Below are 21,939 nucleotides of genomic sequence, written 5' to 3'. Positions count from 1 at the left end.
GAGCTAAACAAGAAATGTTTGTAGAGCAGGTAGTTTAAGGAAGTTGATTGGTGTCTCGAGAAGGATTCAGAATCAATGTGGAATAAGATAGCGGGTGGCATGAGAAAGGTGGCTAAAGAGGTATTGGGTGAGTCTAAAGGCGGTGCACCGCTAGGTAAGGATACTTCGTGGTGGAACGAGGATGTCAAATTAGCTATTAAAGTTAAAAGAGAGTGTTATATAAATCTAAGTAAGAGTCGTGATAATGAGAATTTGGAGAAATATATGATAGCAAAGAAGGAAGCTAAAAAAGTATTTTGGAACGCGAGGGATAAGGTATATAAGGAGGTTTATGACAAGTTGGATACCAAAGAGGGCAAGAAGGATATTTATAGGCTTATAAAGATGAGAGATAGGAAATCGAGGGATCTGGGTATGGTTAGATGTATCAAAGATGAAACACAAAGAGTTTTAGTCAAAGATGAAACGCAAAGGGTTTTAGTAAAAGATGAGGAGATTAAGAAGAGATGGAAAGATTATTTTGATAAGCTATTTAATGAAAGTCATGCTCAAGATCTTGGAGACTTCTCCATTCCTTTTCATGAGATGAATTGTGACTTCATGCGCAAGATTCAAAAGAAAGAAATTGCAGAGGCTTTGAAGAAAATGAAATCAAGAAGGGCAGTTGGCCCAGATGGTATACCTATCGAGGCTTGGAAATGCTTGGGAGAAAAAGGTTTAGAATGATTGACAAATCTTTTTAACAAGATTTGGCAGACAAATAAGATGCCTAATGAGTGGAGGAAGAGTACTTTGGTGCCTCTATATAAGAATAAGGGTGATATACAAGATTGCACAAACTATCGTGGTATAAAACTCATGAGTCATACTATGAAACTTTGGAAGAGGGTGATTGAGTCTAGGTTGAGGAAAATTGTCATGATATCGGAGAATCAATTTGGTTTTATGCCTGGGAGATCAACTATGAAAGCTATACATCTTCTTAGACAATTTATTGAGAGAAATAGAGAGATGAACAAAGATTTGCATATGGTTTTTATTGATTTGAAGAAGGCATACGATGGAGTACCTAGGGACGTTCTCTGGTGGACAATGATGAAGAAAGGTGTTTCTCTCAAGTACATTAGTATAATTAAGGATATGTATGAAGGAGTAGTAACCAATGTCTGCACTTGTGGAGGGGTGACAACCAATTTTCCTATAACGGTTGGGTCACATCAAGGATCTGCTTTAAGCCCTTTCCTATTTGCTATAGTGATGGATGAGCTTACGAGATCAATTCAAGAAAATGTGTTGTGGTGTATATTATTTGCTGATGATATTGTTTTGATTGATGAGTCTAGAGCTGGGGTTAATGCTAAGTTAGAATTATAAAGACAGACATTGAAAGCAAGAGGTTTTAAGTTGAGTAAGAGTAAGACAAAATATATAGAATGTCGGTTTAGTAAACAACGAAGTAGTGATGGGAGTGTAGTGAAGCTTGGTGAGCAAAAAATATCGGTGGATGCTTGTTTCAAATATTTGGGATCGATCATTCAAAAGTATGGAGAAATTGATGGAGATATAAATCATAGGATAAAGGTTGGGTGGATGAAATGGAAAAGTGCAACTGGAGTGTTGTGCGATCGTAGAATGCCATTGCGGTTGAAGGGAAAGTTTTATAGGACGACTATTAGGCCCACTTTACTATATGGTACGGAATGTTGGGCTACCAAGAGACATCATATTCAAAAGATGAGTGTAGCTGAGATGCGTATGCTGAGATGGATGCGTGAAAATACAATAAAAGATAAGATTCGGAACGAGGAGATACGTAAGAAGGTAGGCGTTGCACCCATTGAAAATAAGATGAGAGAGAATCGTTTACGGTGGTTTGGACATATTCGGTGAAGGCCTAATGATGCTCCAGTTAGAAGGATGGAGAAATGGGAAAATATATTAGTTAAAAGAGGTCGGGGTAGGCCTAGGAAGACATGGATGGAGGTGATAGGAAAGGATATGAATGCTTTGAACCTCACCGAGGACATGGCATTGGATAGAAATGATTGGAGGAGAAGGATTCATGTGGAAGACCCAGAATGATTTTCTTTTTTGGTTCATATCGCCGACCCCAATTGTTTTGGGATGAAGGCGTAGTTGTTGTTGTTGTTGTTGTTGTTGTTGTTTCCCTTTAGTGTTATAGAAAAGTTGTTACCCTTCACCCGTACACAAGGGGCACCTCAATTTTTTTTAATTAAAACATTTAAATATTTGAGAAGTCATGTCCCTTCACATTTTTTCATCTTTCCCAATTTTTCTACAAAACATCGTTAACACTTTCCAAACAAATATAACCTTGCAGTTTTTATGTGTAACCAAAGTGTTAATTAGTTACTCAGAAAATAAAAAAAATGCACTAGCTGATTTCAATTGATAATATAATATACTTTTGCATTACAAGAAGCTATCTTTTGGCAGGCCCTGGATCAGCCTAGTGGGCAAATCCAACTACTTCCTCTATACACAGATACCATTTCCTTTCATACATACACATGAATGAACTAATTCTTTTACACATACAGATGGCTAAGTCCTTTTAGCATTTTTAAGATTACGAACAGTCATTATAAGCTGTTGCCTTTCACCTTCTACCTCTGCAAACTTGAGACTTATCTCAGAATAGCGCCCTTGCATTTCCTTTAGCTCATCCTCCATTGATGTGTTTTTCTTCTTCAGTTGTGTTATTTCAGCTATCAATTTTGTGATGTCATCTTGATCAGGTGTGCACTGACAGCAGGTTTTCTGCTCATTCCTTGAGTTAATAATGATACTGCATATATATTATTTGCCATTAGATACTCACTAACATGATCTCAGTATCCAGAAATTGTCAGTTGAAATATTCATGCTAAAGTTTCCAATAGTTTTTTACATTTGCAATGGGCATCATCTTAAAGGTTATTAAATCAATCTTGTACCTTTTAGATGATCCTTGTTCATAGTCAGCTTGGTCAAGCATGCCTGGTAGAGTCTCCATCTTTGTTACAGAGAAATTTTTGCTGATGCTTATTTCATCTTTATCACAGGAATTATCTGGGAACCTGCAATCTTGAGGCTGTGACTCCTGCATCTTGGAAGCATTTAAACTATCAGTACTTTTGTTTTTTAGACTAGTCACTAGTCAGTTCTTTATACTACTGTGTTGTAAAATGGATGTAATAATTCATGACTATTTCCTTTACCTTCGAACTTTCAACTGTCCTTTTTTTAGAATTGACAGAGATATCCTTGTCCATATCAAGGCTCTCTTTGTGTTGACTACTGAAGATAGCTTCCTGAAATGCAGCAGTTAACAAAGATGATACAATAATAAAGTGTGTAAGGAATCCTTTAGATGCTCAAAGACCCCATACATCTTCATTATACGTGAATTTAGAAAATAGTGTCATCTATCAGAACTTATCAATGAGATATCGGCATAAAGAATAATCTAGAGTGAGTTCAATGGAGTTGGGAAATAGTTGTCCTCAATTACAAATTATGAATGAGAAATCCAAATGTGTTAATGTCATTCTAGCTGATCCAGAAATTTCTGCTACAGTTAATAATGATAGATAGTCAATGCTTGAAACCATCTTGAAGATTGTGGAAAAATACATTCAATTTTTATAAACTTCTTACTAGATAACTGTTGTTGCCTTGTAAACTATGTCAGATAGGTGTGGGTGCAGATACAGGTGCGGATGTGGTGATGTGGCACTTTAAAAAAACTTGGGTGTGGGGTGCAGGGAGTATACATATATATATAATTTTTAACAGTTTTAATTAACACTACGTGTATGTATATATATATATATATATAGATAAAAACTGGACTTAGGGTTAACTGAATCTACTTTTGGACAGAAATGAACCTCAGTGTGGTTGACTTCACTTGACACAAAGGAAGCTGTGTCCAAGTGTTGCGCCCGCATGGATGCGGGTGCGACGTGGATGTGGTGCCCTGTTAGCAGAGTCCGTGTTACATAGCTTGTAAATGTTTTGCCAGCAAGTACTTGAAGTTCACTCCAGCTGGTGGCCAGATTATTTTTCTCACACAAACCATGGGACAGACAAGCATTGAGAAGGATAGAGAATAAATTAGGAAAATGACAGAAGACCATGAATGAGAAGATACAAATGAGGATGAGCATATCAGAATACTGCAATAACATACTTGCCAGATGTGTTCTTGAAAATTTAATTTGGGGCTTATGAAATCATCAGCAATTGTTAACAGGGTCTCATTCAATCTCAGTTTTATGCATTCGAATGAACAGGAGAAGCTAATACTTGTATGTTAGAATTGATCAAAGGGTGACAGTGTTCTCATGACTCAAACTTATTTCCAATATCTGGAAATATTTCTGTTGGCATCTCCTCTTTATGTTGCCTTATCACATTTGATATAGCATTAGTGTATCAATGTACACCATGCAAGAGGCACAACTTTTCTAAGAACATATAGAAGAAGAAATCCAAATATTTGTATATCAATACTTATGAGGATGCATCCTGATGGTGATCTAGTATTGAACACCATGCAGGAAAAACTACTCTGGGAAATATACATCAAAGGATTTCTAAAATTTTGTAAATCCATGAATCTGATATAAGCATACAGATTGTTTCATGGTTGCTGACCTGTACTGTTCTATCAGAGGAATTTGAAATATTCTGTATTAGATTCATTGTAGTCTTTTGTAGTTTTCCAATCCTTGTGTACAGATCCTTCTCCTTCTCTGCAAATTCATTCCTTGATTTCCCAAGTGTGGCTTCCTTCATCTTTACCTCTTCCTGTCAAACATTGGAACCATCATAAATGTGGGCACAGTAATATGTGTTTAAATTAACCACTTTAAATGTGGAAATGTGAAATTGTATTTTCACAATGTATGGAACACCGCTTACCTCAAGAAGCTTGATTTTTTCTTGCAGCTTGGTGACCTCCTTGATGCATTGTTGGCCATTGCTGGACTTATTGTTCCTTGGGTTTGCCTTTGCATTTGATTCAAGTGTTGTGACTCTTGAATTGTTATCCTTGACTTTCTTTTCAATGACTGCGATTGCATCTTCCTTCTTCTTCAAGTCACTTTTTAGTTGAAATACCTGTTTCCTTAGATTCTCTTTCTCAAATTCATCCTCAGACCAGGATTTTTTAAGTTCATTATATTGTGCTGTTATTGCCTTTATCTCTGATTGTAGCATACTGATCAACGCCTCCTTTTCAACCAACAAGTGCCTCATGTCATGTAATTCTTCCAGTGATTTTCCAGCTTCCTCCCTTGCCAAAAGAACTTGCCTCTCAAGGGCTTTTCTTTCGGCATCTTCTGTTTGGAACATAAGATCTTTTTCATGCATTCTGGTTTTCATTTCTTCCAGCTCAAGTAGAATCTTTTCTTTTCCTTCTACTTTCTTCAGAAGACCATTTCTTTCAACTGTGAGCATTTGTATATCTGCTCTAAGTGAAAGTATTTCAGCTGAGAGAGTGTTGGTAACTTCTGCAACTTCCTTCTGAGCCTTAAGGTCCTTGGATAAATATTCAACTTCTGATAGTAGTTGATTTGTGATTCTTGTTTTTGAATCCAGCTGGGCTGAAAGCTCCGCAAGTCGGTCCTCATATTGATCTTTGACCAGTTGGAGCTCTTCAGTAGATTTCCTTATCAACTCCTCTAGATGGCTCTTTTGGATGTGCAGGTTACTAGCTTTTGTCATAGCTTGCATAGCCAGTTTCTCATTTGCATCAAAAGTTGCAGACATTTGCATGGAGAGCATTCTAAATTCTTCTTGGAGCTGTTCAGCTATGTCAACATTGCTTTGCCTTGTCTTCCTCAACATCTCTTCTGCTTTTATTGCTCTCTGTTCCTGCTCTACTTTGGCATGAGTTAGTACTGCCAGTTCAGTTTCAAATGCTTCTTCCTGCTTGGCAAGTTCTTTCTCCAGGTTATCAACATGGGCTTCCAGGTCGTTAATGACTGCTAAGGACACTGAGGCTTCATATTGCATTTTTAGTTGCACTTGTATCTGACTCTGATCAAGCTTAAAAGCCATGTCATGATTTTCCTGCTTCAGAATCTCATAATCAAGAGCAAGTTGTTCCATTTGCATCTCTATGTTATCACGATCCTTTTTGCATTCATCCAATTCGTTTTGTAGTTCTACAACCTTTTGCTCAAGTGAAGATGCATTATCTGCATCGTCATGCTTCTTAATTAATACTTCCAATGCGAGTTGCTGCTGATCTCCTTCTTCATGCTTAGTGTTCTTTGGGTCTTGGTAAATTTGAACTTGATGTTTCTGTAAATTGTCTGCTGTTTTCAGTAGTTCTTGGCAGCTTTCATCTGTTACTGGCATGCTGCATCTTGAACTGGAGGAGACATGAGATATTTCCCTTTCTTTCTGTTCTAACATCTCCTCTAAATCCTGAATAGCAAGAATCAGTTCAGAGTTCACCTCTTGAGTCTTATGTAGTTGCAGGTGGAGGTTGGCATTTAGTCCTTTCTCATAACTCAGTTCTTGTTTAACTTCTTCTAGAATGTGGATGGCATCATTGCTGTCATAATATGAGTTTTTCATAACATCGATGTCATTGTTGATCCTTGAAGCCTCGAGTTGTTCACATTCCTGTTTAAGTGCATCTCTCTCTTCTTTTAAGCTGCATAGTTCCTTTGAAAATTCCTGCACCTTTCTGGTTTCCTTTACAATTTGTTTTCGCAGTGTCTGGACTTCAAGATCTGACAGGTCTGCTTGCCTTCCCATATAAGCAATTTCGTTTTTGAGTTTTTCAACTTCAATTTCTGCAGCCTGCAACTTCTCATTCAGAGTGATCGCCTTAGAAGTGTTTTTTGAGTTAAATCTGCTTTCGTTTGGAGTCCAACTGAGAGACCATTCTGTGGTAGAATCTTCACATTCTCTATAATCTGACATGGCATTGCGCCCATTGGCCAAGAGTTGTGGGGATTTCGCAGTGCTGCTAAGAGGTGATAGAAAGCTTATTGCATCCTTATGGATGTTATTTTTGAATTTGTATTCATGAGGGAAATCATTTCCTAAGCTGCCATCTGAACTTGATGATGCTGAGATAACATCAGAACTTCTGAATCCTTTGAGATTGTCATCACATTCAGCAGTGCGAGGTACAGTATTTATGATAGATGGACTGAACTGCACTGTCCCATTGCCTGCTGAGACATCCTGGAAAAAGGTTAGAAGATGTGTACGTCAGCTTGTGCATAATAATATCCATAATAAAGTAGTACATAATTGCAGTATGACGGTAACAAGTTCTTGATTGGCATTTAAATCTGGTTTACAGAGCTCTTATGTTGAAGTTCCATGACAGCTCAGTACTTAATCAGCTACATTACTTTACACTTTTTATATGGTTCTTTTCAGCCTTTTACGTGTGAGAAACTTTTTCCTCTCCATCCTCCATCTTAATATAATTCACAATGACAAGTTTTAGTTAGCTCATAGCCCTGAATATGTGTGTGTGTCTACATCCACAAAACATGGTCCGACCTTCTGAACAACTTATCATGCATGAATTGTTCTATTTGTTTGATAATTTAGTTTGATTCTTCTAATATTTCAGCAAGCTCCTTTTTCTCTTTCTTGCTTTTCTTGCTCACTTAATTCTTGACTGTGAAGAATAAGAACCCACTAATGGATTTGATCTAGTTTATTTAATGTCATTTATATAACATAAATCCTTTTTGGGTTCCCTTTCTTCTACTTCTTACTAAGATAGGGTATCTGTTCATTGATTGTTTCTAGGCACTAAGATGCATATGTCTAAGACTTGGAAATCATCTTATATTACTACAGTTATTTACATGGTATTAGAGAAGCATTAAAAGCAATGGTAATTTGGAGATGAACTATTGGCAATTCACTATGACATTATACTTTTGTTTTGAAAATTAACATAAGATTTAGGCTATGTATTCAAAAGTGATCGGTGCACCTAGAAACACAAAATAAATGCATTAATTATAAATTGAAAGTATAAAATTCTAATGAAAAATCAAATGTGCAAGCAGCCAGCGCCCAGGTCAGGTAGCATTTAGGTATTGGATTGGGTATCTAATTCACTACTTAGTCAAATATGGTAAGACCATTCTGTATCAAATCAGCTACATGATAAGATCTGGCAATGAGTTTTTCACACGTATCAAAGAAAACTGAATCAGATTAAAAGCTGAAGGATTAGATGTAAACTATGATCCAGAGGAAAATAAAATTCTATTCAGATCTATATCTTATCTGGCAATAGAAATCCTTGAGCCCAAGAACAAAACTGATGTACCATGCACATCACTTAGACCCTAGAACGCCAAAAAGGTGGGAGGGGGCGAAAAAGAAAAACCTGAAAACTAAGAAATAGAAAGGGATCAGATTGGATTTGTACTGGATCAGAGATGATATTTTCTATCCCTACCCCTCAACCCTCTGGAGTCTGGACAAACTAGGCTTCTATGTCTTTCAGACGACTTAAGATATGTATGGAGTATTAACATGAGCGAAGGAAAGCTTGCTCGACTAGGTTGTTTTATTATATCCAAATCATGTTTATCTTCACATATTCTACTTTTATGATATTTTTCATGGGGTACTACTTTCTATGTAAGTAAATTCCTTATGTTCTTGGGTATAATAATTTCTATGCATAAAATCATGAATGTAGTAGATCCAGGGCCACAAGCTTGTCGGTCTGATTAAATAAAAGCTACTCAGACTCTTTTTTGATGAATGGATATGTTTTGGCTGTAAACATAGATCCTCCTATGACATAATTGCATGGCCCTACTTTCCATGGATAGAAGAAAATTATAAAATGCCCTTGAATCTTTTGCACCTGATAGTCAACAGTTAAATGTTTATTGGGACAGCAGATGAATCCCAAATGACATCAAGAAATTTTTTTATTTAGTACTGATATCTTTGAAACAACTCAGAGAAACAATCATAAACTAAAATTTCAAGAGAGTTTCAGTTCATCGGAATAACACAAGGAGGGGATATCTCTACTGAATCTATAGATATGGTGTTTGTTTAGGGATTAACACAATATCATGGATTCACCATACCTGACATACTGTTGTAGAAGGGACAAGTAAGAAGAATCCATCTATTCCTTTTTTTTGGTTAAGTTTTGGGATGATTCAAGAATCTTCAAACTCGACTTGTAGGCTTAAGACCAGAGAAAATTTTCAATGGAGAGCTTTTTGTGTCCAATCCTATCTGAAGGTGGAAGGAAATAGCCTTCATGAAATGCCCTGTGACTCCACAAAATTAATGTTGTTTGGAATGGGATAGCTTTGGTTCAATGTGTTTTAAAGTTCTATTATTAGTAAGCATAAAACCGTATCCATATTCTAGAAGGCTAAAATACAGGGCCAGCTAGATATTCCATTTTTTCTGAATTTTGAAGAGCGCACAGTACCTTCAAAGCCATTTTTGTGAAAATAAGGTAGTAGTGGTGATATTTGTTGGAAAGTATTCTTGGTAGAGACATGAACCTGAGGAACTATCGAAATAGCCAATGGAATTACAATGGACAGTGGGAACATCTGCGTGGTTGCAATTTCCAACTATATAACTTGTATGTGCATTCTCCAACCTGTCTTTGATTAGATTGATGCTTAATGTTGGAACTAACATAAAGAGGTTCTGAAGCAATCTAGTCAGACATGAAAGAAACCAGATATGACTTTTAATTTCTTCTTTATTTGGAACAAGGTTCATAAAGAACAAGTTTAATGGGGAGCTGGAGTTTTATTAAAAGGCATATCTTCTCCGGTCCCACTTAGGTGAATAACCACCAAGATCAGCCAAGTTATGCGATGGCTGCGAAAAAAGGAGCTCGAATATGGGTTTATGATAAGTTGCCTATCCTTTGTCAGCTTTCTCAGAGTTCATTGTCCTAATGATGGGCATGAAAAAAATTTGCTAACTAGTGTATGATAAACCAACATTATACGAATGGCTATTGGAGAAATTGAAGTGTGATCTCTGATGGCAGACAGAGCCTTCATCAGTTTGTGGTCAGAAACAACCCAAGGGTATCTCTTGGGCTTGCATCTTATGTGCTGATTTGCAATCTTTTTACTGTATGAGTTTATTAGCTAATCAAAAATATCTTTTCTCAGCCACATTGAAACTATGGAAATAGAAAAGGGGGAAAATGAAAACTAGTTGAAGATGATGAAAACTTACTTTACTAGCATAGCTGTTGGTGCTGCATGAAGTTTTATAACTTCCATCTGTGTCAAAATCGCTAATGTGGCTCCTGAGGCTCTTGCTACGTGGGCTTCTCGTGTCTGCACTTCTTTTCTCATCTTCTCTAGAGTGGCATTTCAAAAAAACAGAACCCAATACTCAGATCTGACTGCGAAAATCTGAAATGGAGAAATATGAACATGTGTATTGATCAAGTGCAGTACCTGATGTCGCCATCAGCATGCAGTCTCTGAATTGTGACCTGCATGCAGTATCACACAAGGAAAAGATTACAGATAACATAATCGAAGAAAACAAGTTAATTTCAAGTGCTTGATACACATTTCAGCATAGCCAATGCATTCATTCATTGATCTGTAGAACGGATGTCTTGAAACTGACTTGTGAAGGAACTGTTTGGAATAAATGCAAGAAACAGGATCAGAAGATTCTTCTTATGTTCAAATTTAACATTCCAAAGAAGGGCATTCTATACTGAGGTGGGACTGTGCTAGAGTAGAAAAATTCATCCATCTGAAGAGGCACTTAGAGGAATTTGGACAAGTTCTTTTAAAGAATTTAAGGAACGGTTCTACAAAGTCCATTGAGAGAATGTGGCATTGGATTCCACATTGGCTCACACTTTCATCCAAGTTGATCAGTGTCTCAACGTGAGGATTTCTTTTAAGTTTCTTGTTCTAGGCTTTTGGTTAGAATTACTTACATGAATAATTGTGGAGTTAGAAGTTCCAAGTGGGAGAGAGACAGAACAGGGTTTTATGGCATCTGCATACTCAGCAAGATCAACAGTCGCTTGTCCTAGAAGCCCACCTTTTGTCGACCCCTGGTGAAATACAGAGAACCCATCAGAACAAAAATCCTGAAACAGAAGAAAATGGTGGCAGGAAGCTTGGTTGCTTACATTCGACACGATAAATCGATAAACTTTCGCCTCGAATTTCCCGGTTTTCGCCTCTTGCGTCAATTTTACGGTCTCACAGACCGGATTCTCCCACTGACAGGTCCCATCGAGAACCTGAGCCTTCTCTGTTTTCGCCGAAGGCTTCCCTGTTTCTGAAGGAACGAGAGCTACCAACAAACTATCCCATCCAGTTTGAGGTACCTGTATTCGTTAACACACAAAAAAAAATCCACGGAATTAGTTCATCTGCATTGTAAAGAAATCGTGTGATTTGTCCTTAACTCGAGCAGATACGGCTTGATCAACGCACTAAGAATTCAATGAGGGAAATTCTGAGTTTGGTTCAACGAAAACAAACCAACAGAAAACAAAAATTTCGAAATCTGATTGCTATGATCTCCCTTGAAAGTTACCTGAGTTGCATGAAACTGCACTCTGAACACAGCCTTGATCTTGTTCTTGTCACTCCTCCACTTGGCTCCCTTGAACATCTTTCCCTCACTCTCGAATTCAGACCTCCTCCTCCGGCAGCCTCAATCATCTAATCCGCCGGAAAATCACGATGATCTCGATCTCCTCTCTCGGTACCGCCGGCCGGAATCGCGAATTCCTCCATTCTCCAATTGCCATCTTCTCGGAGCCTTCACTAAAACGACGCAGACTCCTCCACACCGTCCAGGAGAGAATTACCAAATACAATTCCCTTCACAATCCCAACAATTTGATCTGTGGTGGGGAGTCTCTGTTTGATCAAAAGATCACTCAGAATCCGGCCACCGGCCGGCGAGTGGCTCCCCAGCAGAGCTCGCCGGAAAGACTCTTCTCAGGGGAACAAGAGCTGAACCAATGCATCCGATAGAATTTGAAATCTTAAGAGTTAAAAAGGAAACAGAAGGGAACAGCGTGCTCTCTCTGCAGCAACCAGCCAGTCTGTTCTCTCTGGCCAAAATAAATGAGATGTAAAACCAATACCAATAATAACAATAATAATAATAACAGTAGCAAGGAATAAAGACAAAAGAAAAAAAAAAAGATGGTGTGTGTGTGTGGTGGGGTGGGGGGTGCAATCCCTTTTGTGAAATCTAGAATGAATAAGAAAAAAAGAAAATGAGAAAAAAAACAAGAGCAGAACCCAAGTGGCTGCTTGGATTTTACTCCGTAACAGAGAAAAAGTTGAAAAAAAATAGAAGCATAAAAATAGTATAGGTGGAGCGTTGAATAGTGCAACACCTCCAACGTGCAGTGTGTCACGGTGACATGTGATTTACTCTGTCAAAGCCAAGTTCATTTTTTTTTAAAAGATTTGATTTTTCAAAGAGCACAGAGATTTCTAGCTCAATTATTTTTTCCTTCGCTACAATTTATTGTTTTTTTGTAACCCAATGCATGTTTTGACTTTTTGAATTGAATTTTGTTATTTAAAAAAGAAAAGAAAAAACAGATGCTCCACAGATTGTAGGGGTAGTTATTGACCGCACCCTATTATTGGTCGAGTTATTGTTTCCCACCGCTCACAAAAAACCAATATGGTCAAAAGCTAATATGGTACATTTCTTTCTTCGAAGATAAAAGGTAGCTCACCTCAACCTCAATCATGAAGTTAGCATGGTAAGTGCTTTTATTACTTGGATACCAAATACTTGTCACAGTGCAATGAAGGGGAATGGTTGCATGAGGAGGGAGCTCACATGACTTGGATGAATCAATCAACTTGATCTAGGTAATTGGTATGTATGGATTTATCACAAGAGCCACATTTTCATCAAGTACAAGCATATCCCAGGCAGAAAGTGGTTCAATCTGAAACCATTGGATTCTCACATTCGGATGGTCCACATCATGAGGCCAGCCAGCCAAGTTGCATGACAGTGTGCACAAGTAGCCAGTCCTTGTAAAAGAGAAACACCAACGTGCAAGCAATGTAACTTAGTATCTTTTTCTTTCTTTCTTTTGTTTTTTAATTTTTTGTTTCAAAGTGAATTGATGGGTGCAGTTGGCTTTTGTGTTTGACCATTAATTTCTCAGCAGTGTGATGACATTGGAGTTCACATAGTATGGTAATGTTTAGTCAAATTACAATAGCATGCGCTTCTCGAGGGAGTCTGATTACAGTAAAAAACATGAGCAAGAGCTAATAGATTGAAGTAGACCAAGGTCAGATAAAAGGGCACTTTTTGTCTTTTTTTTTTGTAGGGAGGGGGCCCTAGAGGAGGCAGTATAAGTTTTGTAGATTTGGGCAAGACAGTGTTCCCTCATATGGGTCCTCTGCATGCTGATTAGCTGTCGGTGGTACCTTTAAATTAACCAAAAGTTAATAAAAAAGGAGTCAGATTGCGGGGTGCTTAGCTAAGTCCGAATCTATCTTGTTCACTGTTCAAGAATCGGTCAAGATAAACTCGAATCATACTCGCCAATATTTTCATAACGTATATATTTAAACATATATGTTTTACATAGTTCCCCGTGTGTATATATATATATATATATATATTGGTATGTTTTTTCAGAAGGCCATGTTCAAGCTATCATGGTCCGAGGATCTAGGGATGGAGTTGATATTTTCTGGCCGAGAAAATTGTATACCGTGACTTCACATAGTTCAGTTGACCAGAGAAAAAGGTTGTTGGGTGGCATTTGGATTATTTTACAAAATCACACTCGTATATATAGCAATGATTCTCCTTTCGTGGCCTCCGTTCTTATCCCTTGCTGCTGACAATCTTTATCGTACTAAGTCCTTCCGTTGTCATTATTCTTTTGTAACCCTTTGTCTATATTTTGTACAATTCGACAAATGCTAGCAAAAAAAATAATTCAGAAGTTTTTTTTTTTTCAAATCTTTCATAAGCTATCGAGTTTTATTTTATTTTTTGCCAAAGTTTCTTATAAAACTGAAGTAAACTGTTGGATGAGTGTGGAACTTGTTTTCAACCTAAATATAAAATCTTTAATTTTTGCATATCTAACTTCGTGATAAGTTGCTGAGAGGGTTGCAGAAAGTCGGCCTCTCTGCCCATAAGTTAGAGGTTCGAGGGCATTAGTTCTTGAGGTAATTTTTTTTTTTTTATAATGGTTCTATAATTTTATCCTCGACTCCTTTTTATATTTAACAAGACTATTTGACTCAATGTAAAACTCGTAGACTCCTATTTAAAGGAGACAATACAACTCTGGTACTGTATCTTAATTAATAAAGAAGAATGCTTAGTGTAATTGTGGACGTAGACAATTCATGTCGAGCTACATAAAATCTATGTTTTCATGTGGTTGTTTTTTCTCCTTTTGTTCTTTTTTTACTTATTTTGATCCATCGATAAGTCAAAGCATCATTTTCTGTCATAAACTACATAAATAAGCACTTATTTTGTTGGAAGCAACAAACTTTTTAGTCATTGCAATATAACCAATCATACACATTAAAGCTACTAGATCATGTAAAAAAAGTGATTAATAAATAACTCCTTGGTAGAAAATGGCTCAAGGGATCACAAGAAAATACAAAAATATAATTTTGATTCTAAAGTATCCAGCTATATGGGAAACAGAACGAGGAATTGTCTCACTTTTTTTTTTGTTCGACTCTCTGTTCTTTTTTTTTGTTTGACGGGAGAAAAAACATTTCATTAATTTAGTAGCAAAAGCAAATTACATGGTAGTGGATGTTATAGCTAAACCACCACAATCCGTTTTGCTTAAATCGATTCCAGCAACATGGAATTAATATAAATAACCCTAAAAAGGGTTTGAAAACATATGCACACAAAAACAATAAAAAAAATGCAAAAACAAAATTGCTCAAACCACAACACCAAGATTTAAGTGATTAACTCACAAAGGGTTGCATGGATGGATAAAATCGGTAATCAAGATTCTACTATCAATAAATAGATCACAAGAGAAATACAAGATTATGAATCAACAACCTTAAATCCTCAAACTGATAAACACCCAACACGTGACAACCAATAATTGTAGGAATTTTTTTTAAAATATGACATATTTGTAAAGTTTTTTGTGATTTATTGTTTCCCACCAACAGTAATTTGTAAATGTTTAGTCCCATATTTAAGATAAATTTTTCTCATGATTTAAATAAAGTGTTTGCTCTTTATTCTTTACTTTGATAAACTGTGTGGGTTAGAGTTACTTGCGGATGTTGTTGCACTTCGTGCAGGAATTAATGCATTGTTTGTGTACACATGCATAAAGGCGCTTGAGGCACAATATGACATTTTGATGGCGCACTTTGCACTTCGCATGTGAGGGGTTGAGGTTTGCTTTGACCAAGCTATTTTGACTTTTAGTTTTCGAATGGTTTGACCATTTGAAAGATTTTTAAAATGTATTTATATTGTGTTTATGAGACTTTGTAACGGTTGGACAGTTTTGAAGGTTCTTGATCGTTAGTCAAAGGCGGGTAATCATTCAGGATTATTTTTGTCTAATTTTAAAATCATTGAATTTATGACCTTTAATTTCATTTATCACAAAAACGTCTTGACATTTCTAAAGTCTATAAATTTCTTCGTTTTTTGTCTTTTAGATCATCAAATTTTCTAATTTTCAAGCCTTATATTTTTATTTATTTGTTCTCGATTTGACTTATCAAGTTTAAGTGTAGGGTGAAACAGTGGCTATCTTAAAGTTCAAGCCTAATTGAATCTCGAGAACTCAGTCGTAACAAACCATTTTCTTATCTTCAGGATTACCGAAGTGGGGCGATTGAAGTTCTAAAGATAGTGATCTTAAGAACGTGCCTTTAAGCATGTAATCTCGATTTTTTTTCCTAAATCGTGTTTTTGGTCACTACTTGTTCCAACAATAACCTCATCAAAAAGACAGCCACAACTTATTCCTATTACCATATACACAATCTGGTAGTAAGGTGATGACAATCACCCTCAAAAACACTTTAGGGCTGTAGCGTATGATGTGGAAAGCGTGGAAAGCTTTTGAAATTTGAACAACTTTTAAAAAAATTACCATTAATTACGATAAGAAAGCCCTACCTTTTCTTTCAACTGTTAGTAAGACTCAAACGAGCAAAATACGTTGTAATAATGTGGAAAAAAGACTTACTAGCATACTAACCCCAAAGAAAAATAATAGGTGACCTAACCCAACTTAGTCCACAAGAAGCATGGACAAAAGGTTAGGGTGGCACCTGAAAATAGGTGACAGCCAATTAAGACTTGTGTGATATCATTTGCCAGACGCAAGGTGAAAGACATCTTGTAGAATATGCTTGTAGATAAGGGTGGGCAATGAGCCGAGCCGAGCGATGGGCAAGCTGACCTGGCCCCGCTATAAGCCGGGTTTGCGTCAAGGTTTTAGGACTGGGCTTGTTAGCTATCAGGCCAAAAACCGACCCATTATATACGCGGGCCGGATCTGAGTCAACCTACGAGCTATCGGGCCGGCTCGATGGGCCTGATCTATTTATAATTTTTAAGAATATAAAAATTAACTAATTGCATAATAACTTTATTATTAACCTAATTAGTTACATTAATTTTACGAAAACTAGTAGAAACTTGTTTATTATGTATTATTTACCTAATTAGTTGCACTAATTAATAAGGTTTGACTGGGGTCCTGCCCAGCCTGCTTCACATTGGCTCATTGGGTCGGGTTATGGGCTGTTCTTTAAACGCGAGCCCATTAAAAACCAGGCCAAAACTCTGCTGCCTGTTAGTAAGTGGGTTGAACCATCTTCGAGCCAAGCCTCACTTAAGCGCAGTTGGTCGAGCTCTAAATGAGGCCAGGCCAGCCCGGCCTAATGCCCACCCCCTACTTGTAGATAACCAAGGGGTGAGATTGGTCGTGGCACTGAGAAGCCAGCAGCACCAAATGAAACCCCAGCGACGGGACGAGAGTGGTACCATGACTGGAGGTCTCGAGCCATTACATGAAGATCAGTTTTTCTATACTCCAAGAAGGTCACGTTTTAAGAATAAAATGAGCTCGAGCTGAGCTGTAACTGAGTCCGAGCCGATCTGGAGCTGCTTGGCTCGTTGTGCACCACCATTGGAATCTCCCCTAGGGGGAATCTGACAACGCGTCTATGCTTAACTAACGTACTGGGATTGATGGAATTCATTAAAAACTTTTGCTCAATTCAAAGCTTTTTCAATTTATTACAAGGGGATGATGACCCCACAAGTTCACCAATCTCACTTAATTAGAGCTTTTTAAATGACTTAACTGCCCCTGAATTCTGAATCCTAGCTTGCCAAATGGACCGGGTCCCATACGCTTCAGTTGGGTATGAAGCACAAATTGGATCCAGTACAACCTGACTACCCAACAAATTAAGCAAAGGAGAAATATGATTCTTACAAGAGATTGATTATGTTGGTAGGATCCAATTTGTCCAGTGAGTTTTAGGGAGGCAAACAGGTTGGATATTGGGTTGGACCGTGCTTGACCTGATAATAGGTCCTACTTATGAAGATTGGGTATGGTTTAAAATATGGATTTGACTTGAATCTCACGGTGGAGTCCAGGATCTTGGTTATGATTTGAAACCTTGTGGTATTGGATCTGTTGAAAATGTGTACAATCTATTGATTTTCAATGAGATTGGTTGGATTGAATCTAACATGGATCTTGAACGTCTGTTTTACTTGGTTATATCTTGGATCTAGACATATATATTTTCCTGATTCAGACCATGATCCAAATAGACCTGACGGGATTTGTTCTTAAATTGAACTGGATTTGGATATATACTTACCTTAATCTCACAAGCATCATAACTTTGATCAATGTGTATCCCTATTAGTTAGTGACGACTCATTGGGTCCAATCGGGTTATAGATCTGTTGTAGTCTACAATTCACTATATATCAAAATTGGAACAATTTTACCAACTGGGGTTGGTCACTGCTTCCAATGGAAATACTAATTTTGGCGAGTCTGTCATTTTCTGGGTATATATACTTGGGTTTTACTATTTGGAGATAAACCTTGATCCTTTTGGGCATTTTGTTGGTTTTCAAGACTTGTTGGTCATTTTCCTCCGTATGTACATTTCACATGTAAATTTTCTCATGTTTGGGAGAAACTGCAAGGATCTCATCCCAATCCTGTTCAATCCGATTTGGGCAGTATGAATCATTGGGTTCATTAGGGCTGCCAACTGTTTGGACTTCTGACCTGGGTGTGAACCAAGTCCAACCCATACTTTCGGCTACATATGCAAAGGTGGGTTCAATTTTAAACAAATATGTTTGGGTCGGATCTGAGTCCCAATCATGTCTAATATGAGCTGTTTTTACTTATTTGATGCACACATCAATAGACTTTTATCCAATTTTCCACAAATTCAGTACCAGAAGAACTCATCATAGCCTGATCGGGGAAGAATTTGGATCCAGTGTCAGATTAAACATGATTGACCCATATCCAACCCATTTGCATTCCCTGCCTTGCAGACTATAGGGGCAAAACTGGATCACTAGGGTTATACATGAAATCTTGCAAAGAACTAGGTCTTACATATTGCACGATTTCTGCATGATTTTATTAATGCTTCAGCACTTTGACAAGCTACAAGCAGGCTAGATATTCCTAGCCATCCTGCAATATTAAATCTTTATTTTTCTACTACATATGTATGTGGGGCACTTAATCTCATACCATATAGGACCAAGAAAATTAGAGGCTTTGGAACCTACAAACAGGTGCATTGAAAATCTAAAAAAAAAAAAAAGAGAGAGTAAATAATAACACCAATAAAAAAATTAAAAAATGGTGGCTTCATGTGCATCCCCAACGTACTCCATTAAAAAATATTTCTTTATTTATTAAATAAATTATATCATAGAAATACAGAGAGGGTGTTCAGATCTTTCTTAAAGCATCCCCCATCCCCTGACCACGCTTCTGTCTTACTGTTATTCGAGGCTTAGCATGCAAGTATCATACAATGTGGAAAACCCTAGACAGGAAGTGGGCCCCGCATTAGCTTTGGGCCCCATGGAAGGTTGCGGTGGTTGCTTCCATCTTTACTTGGCTTTAAAGCAGCTCATGCAAGTGTCGTGAGGGTTGGGGACTGGGGACACTCTTAACTATGGTTAATTATTGTCCACATGAGTTGGGCGTGTGGGAGCTATCAGAGAGAGTAAATTGGGCGCACCAAGGCCACCATGCATGTTCATAATTTTTTTTTTGTTTCTTGAGATGAGAACAGAGGTCAGTTAGTGGGCCCTCACTACAATATAGTAAACCCTATAAGTGAGTGTCATAACCCACGAAGCCATGACCCACATGGCAAGCCACTGGTTCGATCGAGGGGGCGGGGATCAGGTGATCTGTCATCTTAACCGTCCATTGATTCATAGATCTCACAAGGACCTCATGGTCTTTGTGCATATTGTAGAAGGTGAGGATGCCAAATCACTTTTAGGAAAGTGATTTGGTAGATCACCCGTGCAATCACATTGCACACATCTACTGTTGGGCCCCCACAACTGGCAGGTTGTATCCCAAAGATGGAGGGCGGCCTGGTGCTGCGGCACACATTTTTGTGTGCAATGTGATTGCACCTAATTACCGTTAGGTTTGACCTCAGAGAGAATCGATCCCAAGTAAGATGGGCTTCCTTCATTTTCTCAAGAACCGCCCTCACCATTTGGGCAACCCAGGATGGGCGACCACGTTCATAATTTAGGAGAGAGAGAGAGAGAGAGAGGGGCACTATCATTATTGCTGCTGTGGGCCGTGGGGGTTCTAAGGGGGTAAAATAAAGGGAACATATTAGATATTTACATAAACAAACAAGAGATTTTAGGTGGGATGAAGTGGATCTTCAATATTGTTGACTAAGTAGGGTAGGTTACTTTCACTTAGGTAACTTCCACAACTGATGTAAGCTCCCTTTCCTTGTTCATAAAATGCTGCAAAGGAATGAAAATCAGGATACTTTTATCAGATATCAGATCCATATAGATCCAGATTGGTACGTAGAAATGTTCCAAGTACAGACCTAATTGGATTAAAGCACACGCCATAAACATGGGTCGGTTCTCAAGCATTTGGATCCCACCACCTTTTCAATCATTCCATCATAAACATGGGTCGGATTTTTTTCACACCCAGTTTCCATCCAGTGCATCCAAATCCTAGTGTCTTTTCCGTAACTGGATATCGTTCTTGAAAGTTTAATGCAACCATTGGTTCTTGTAACAAATTTCAACCATACTTCCTTTGTGTTATGCATACGTGGTCTTCATACCTATGGCGCGTTGTATAGCCCATATTGTTAATTAGTTATTTGAGAAGGATACAAACAATTCACTCGTGTCGTGTCCTCCGGTACACTATTCTTAACAGAGAATTCCATAAAGGCAGCGTGTCCGTATCTTTTTCTGTGTGTCCTTGTCACGTTGTTAATTAAATAGCCTTCAATTGTCGCAAACTCAAATAGAAGCTTGCCAAAAAATTAATGAAGTGTACAAGGACTAGGTAACTTCAGTCCAGCTGCATTAACTATAATGAAAAGCAATGAATTGGATTTTCAGTAAATGATAGAAATCTTTTCCTTTTGAGAAAGTTTATAATTAGAGCTTACTTTTGAATGTGAATGTGAATGTGCATGTACGAGATGAACATATACGTTCTATTACTTAACATAATGTTAAAGCAAAATTTTGTCGAAAATAATTTGAAGAGTATTCATCGAGTAGCAGTTCATTAAAATTGGTTGAAATTTGGAGTTGGCATAAAAGTTTGATTTGCCGATTTTACGTGACACGGGTAAAACAAGTACTATTTGTACTAAAGGACACACGAGAAAATAAATGCTGGAAAGCTGTAGCTGTGGTGAGGATGATGTCTGCAAGAGTAACATGGACATAAGGCTGGTGGCACCTGCTTTTTCAATAAATCTCTCTTTCTCTCTCTCTCTCTCACTTTTTCATTGTAACATGGATATATAACAATTCAAACAAGAATTCCACAAATATTGTCGTTAGACATCATAACACTTTGGAAATAGTTGCAACTTTATAAAGGAAGAATAATTCTAGACGAGGACACGAGAGAGAGAAGAACATTTATCATTCAACATTACCAAAATACATCCAACCGAATATTGGATGAGAGAGGAACATAAGAGTAAGACAGCCACCATCTAGATGGTGACTGTGCACAGTTCAGAGTACAAGTAGATCCAAACCCCCGTCTCTACTATGTAATTTAAGAGTCAGATACACATCAAACATAACCCGCTGACGTAGCCTTCCAAAATTGAATTTGATGCCCCTGAAAAAGATATTGTTTCTTTCGGTCCATATCACCCACCATGCTGAAAACAACCATACCTGCCACAATAATCTCCCTTTTTTTTGTTTCGTAAACTCATGGGACCAAACAAGAGGTCCCGAATAACAGAACTCGAACGCATTTGAACCGGCGGTGCACCCCAAGTTTGAAAGAATAGGTCTAAAACTACCGGGCAAAACCAAAATAGGTGAGTTGTGTCCTCTACCGTCTTCTCGCAAAGAACACACATGCTTGGAAATTGAAGCCCCCGTTTCCTGACATTAATCTGGGTTTGAACACGATCCAGAGCCACTAACCACGCCAATGCCTTTGCCCTTGGAGCGGGCCCCTTACCCCATATACAATCAATGAAAAACCAATCCATCCCGGATGGCAACAAGGAATAATAAACTTGCTTAATGGAGAACCTATCTCCGCTCGCCATGGCCCAATGAAGCCACGGGCGGCCATGGCCAGGCCTAAGATCCCTGTCACTGAAGGAGCGAAGTGTT

The 21,939-nt window shown here is 37.8% G+C and overlaps 1 protein-coding gene across 1 annotated transcript; it reads right to left on the bottom strand.

Moving 5' to 3' along the window:
• Positions 1 to 2,382: 2,382 nt before the first annotated feature.
• Positions 2,383 to 12,115, bottom strand: LOC149813288 (uncharacterized). Its single transcript, XM_089992241.1, has 9 exons — positions 11,575 to 12,115; positions 10,964 to 11,362; positions 10,464 to 10,501; positions 10,237 to 10,363; positions 4,930 to 7,212; positions 4,663 to 4,815; positions 3,222 to 3,314; positions 2,958 to 3,103; positions 2,383 to 2,809 (listed from the first exon to the last, which is right to left on the bottom strand). Exons 1-9 carry the CDS (start codon positions 11,650 to 11,652, stop codon positions 2,566 to 2,568), a joined length of 3,561 nt encoding a protein of 1,186 aa, XP_089848367.1. The 5' UTR covers positions 11,653 to 12,115; the 3' UTR covers positions 2,383 to 2,565.
• Between the last annotated feature and the right edge of the window lie 9,824 nt (positions 12,116 to 21,939).

Source organism: Nuphar pumila, chromosome 16 (assembly GCF_984573655.1).
Source record: "Nuphar pumila chromosome 16, dmNupPumi1.hap1.1, whole genome shotgun sequence".
Lineage (NCBI taxonomy): Eukaryota > Viridiplantae > Streptophyta > Magnoliopsida > Nymphaeales > Nymphaeaceae > Nuphar > Nuphar pumila.
This window is presented reverse-complemented; position numbering and strand designations above follow the sequence as displayed.

Coding starts and splice junctions, on each gene's coding strand:
- LOC149813288 (XM_089992241.1), bottom strand. CDS start 11,652: ATGTTCAAGGGAGCCAAGTGGAGGAGTGACAAGAACAAGATCAAGGCT. Junction 10,502..10,963: donor CTAACTCCACAATTATTCAT/GTAAGTAATTCT, acceptor TACTGCATGCAG/GTCACAATTCAGAGACTGCA. Junction 10,364..10,463: donor CATGCTGATGGCGACATCAG/GTACTGCACTTG, acceptor ATGCCACTCTAG/AGAAGATGAGAAAAGAAGTG.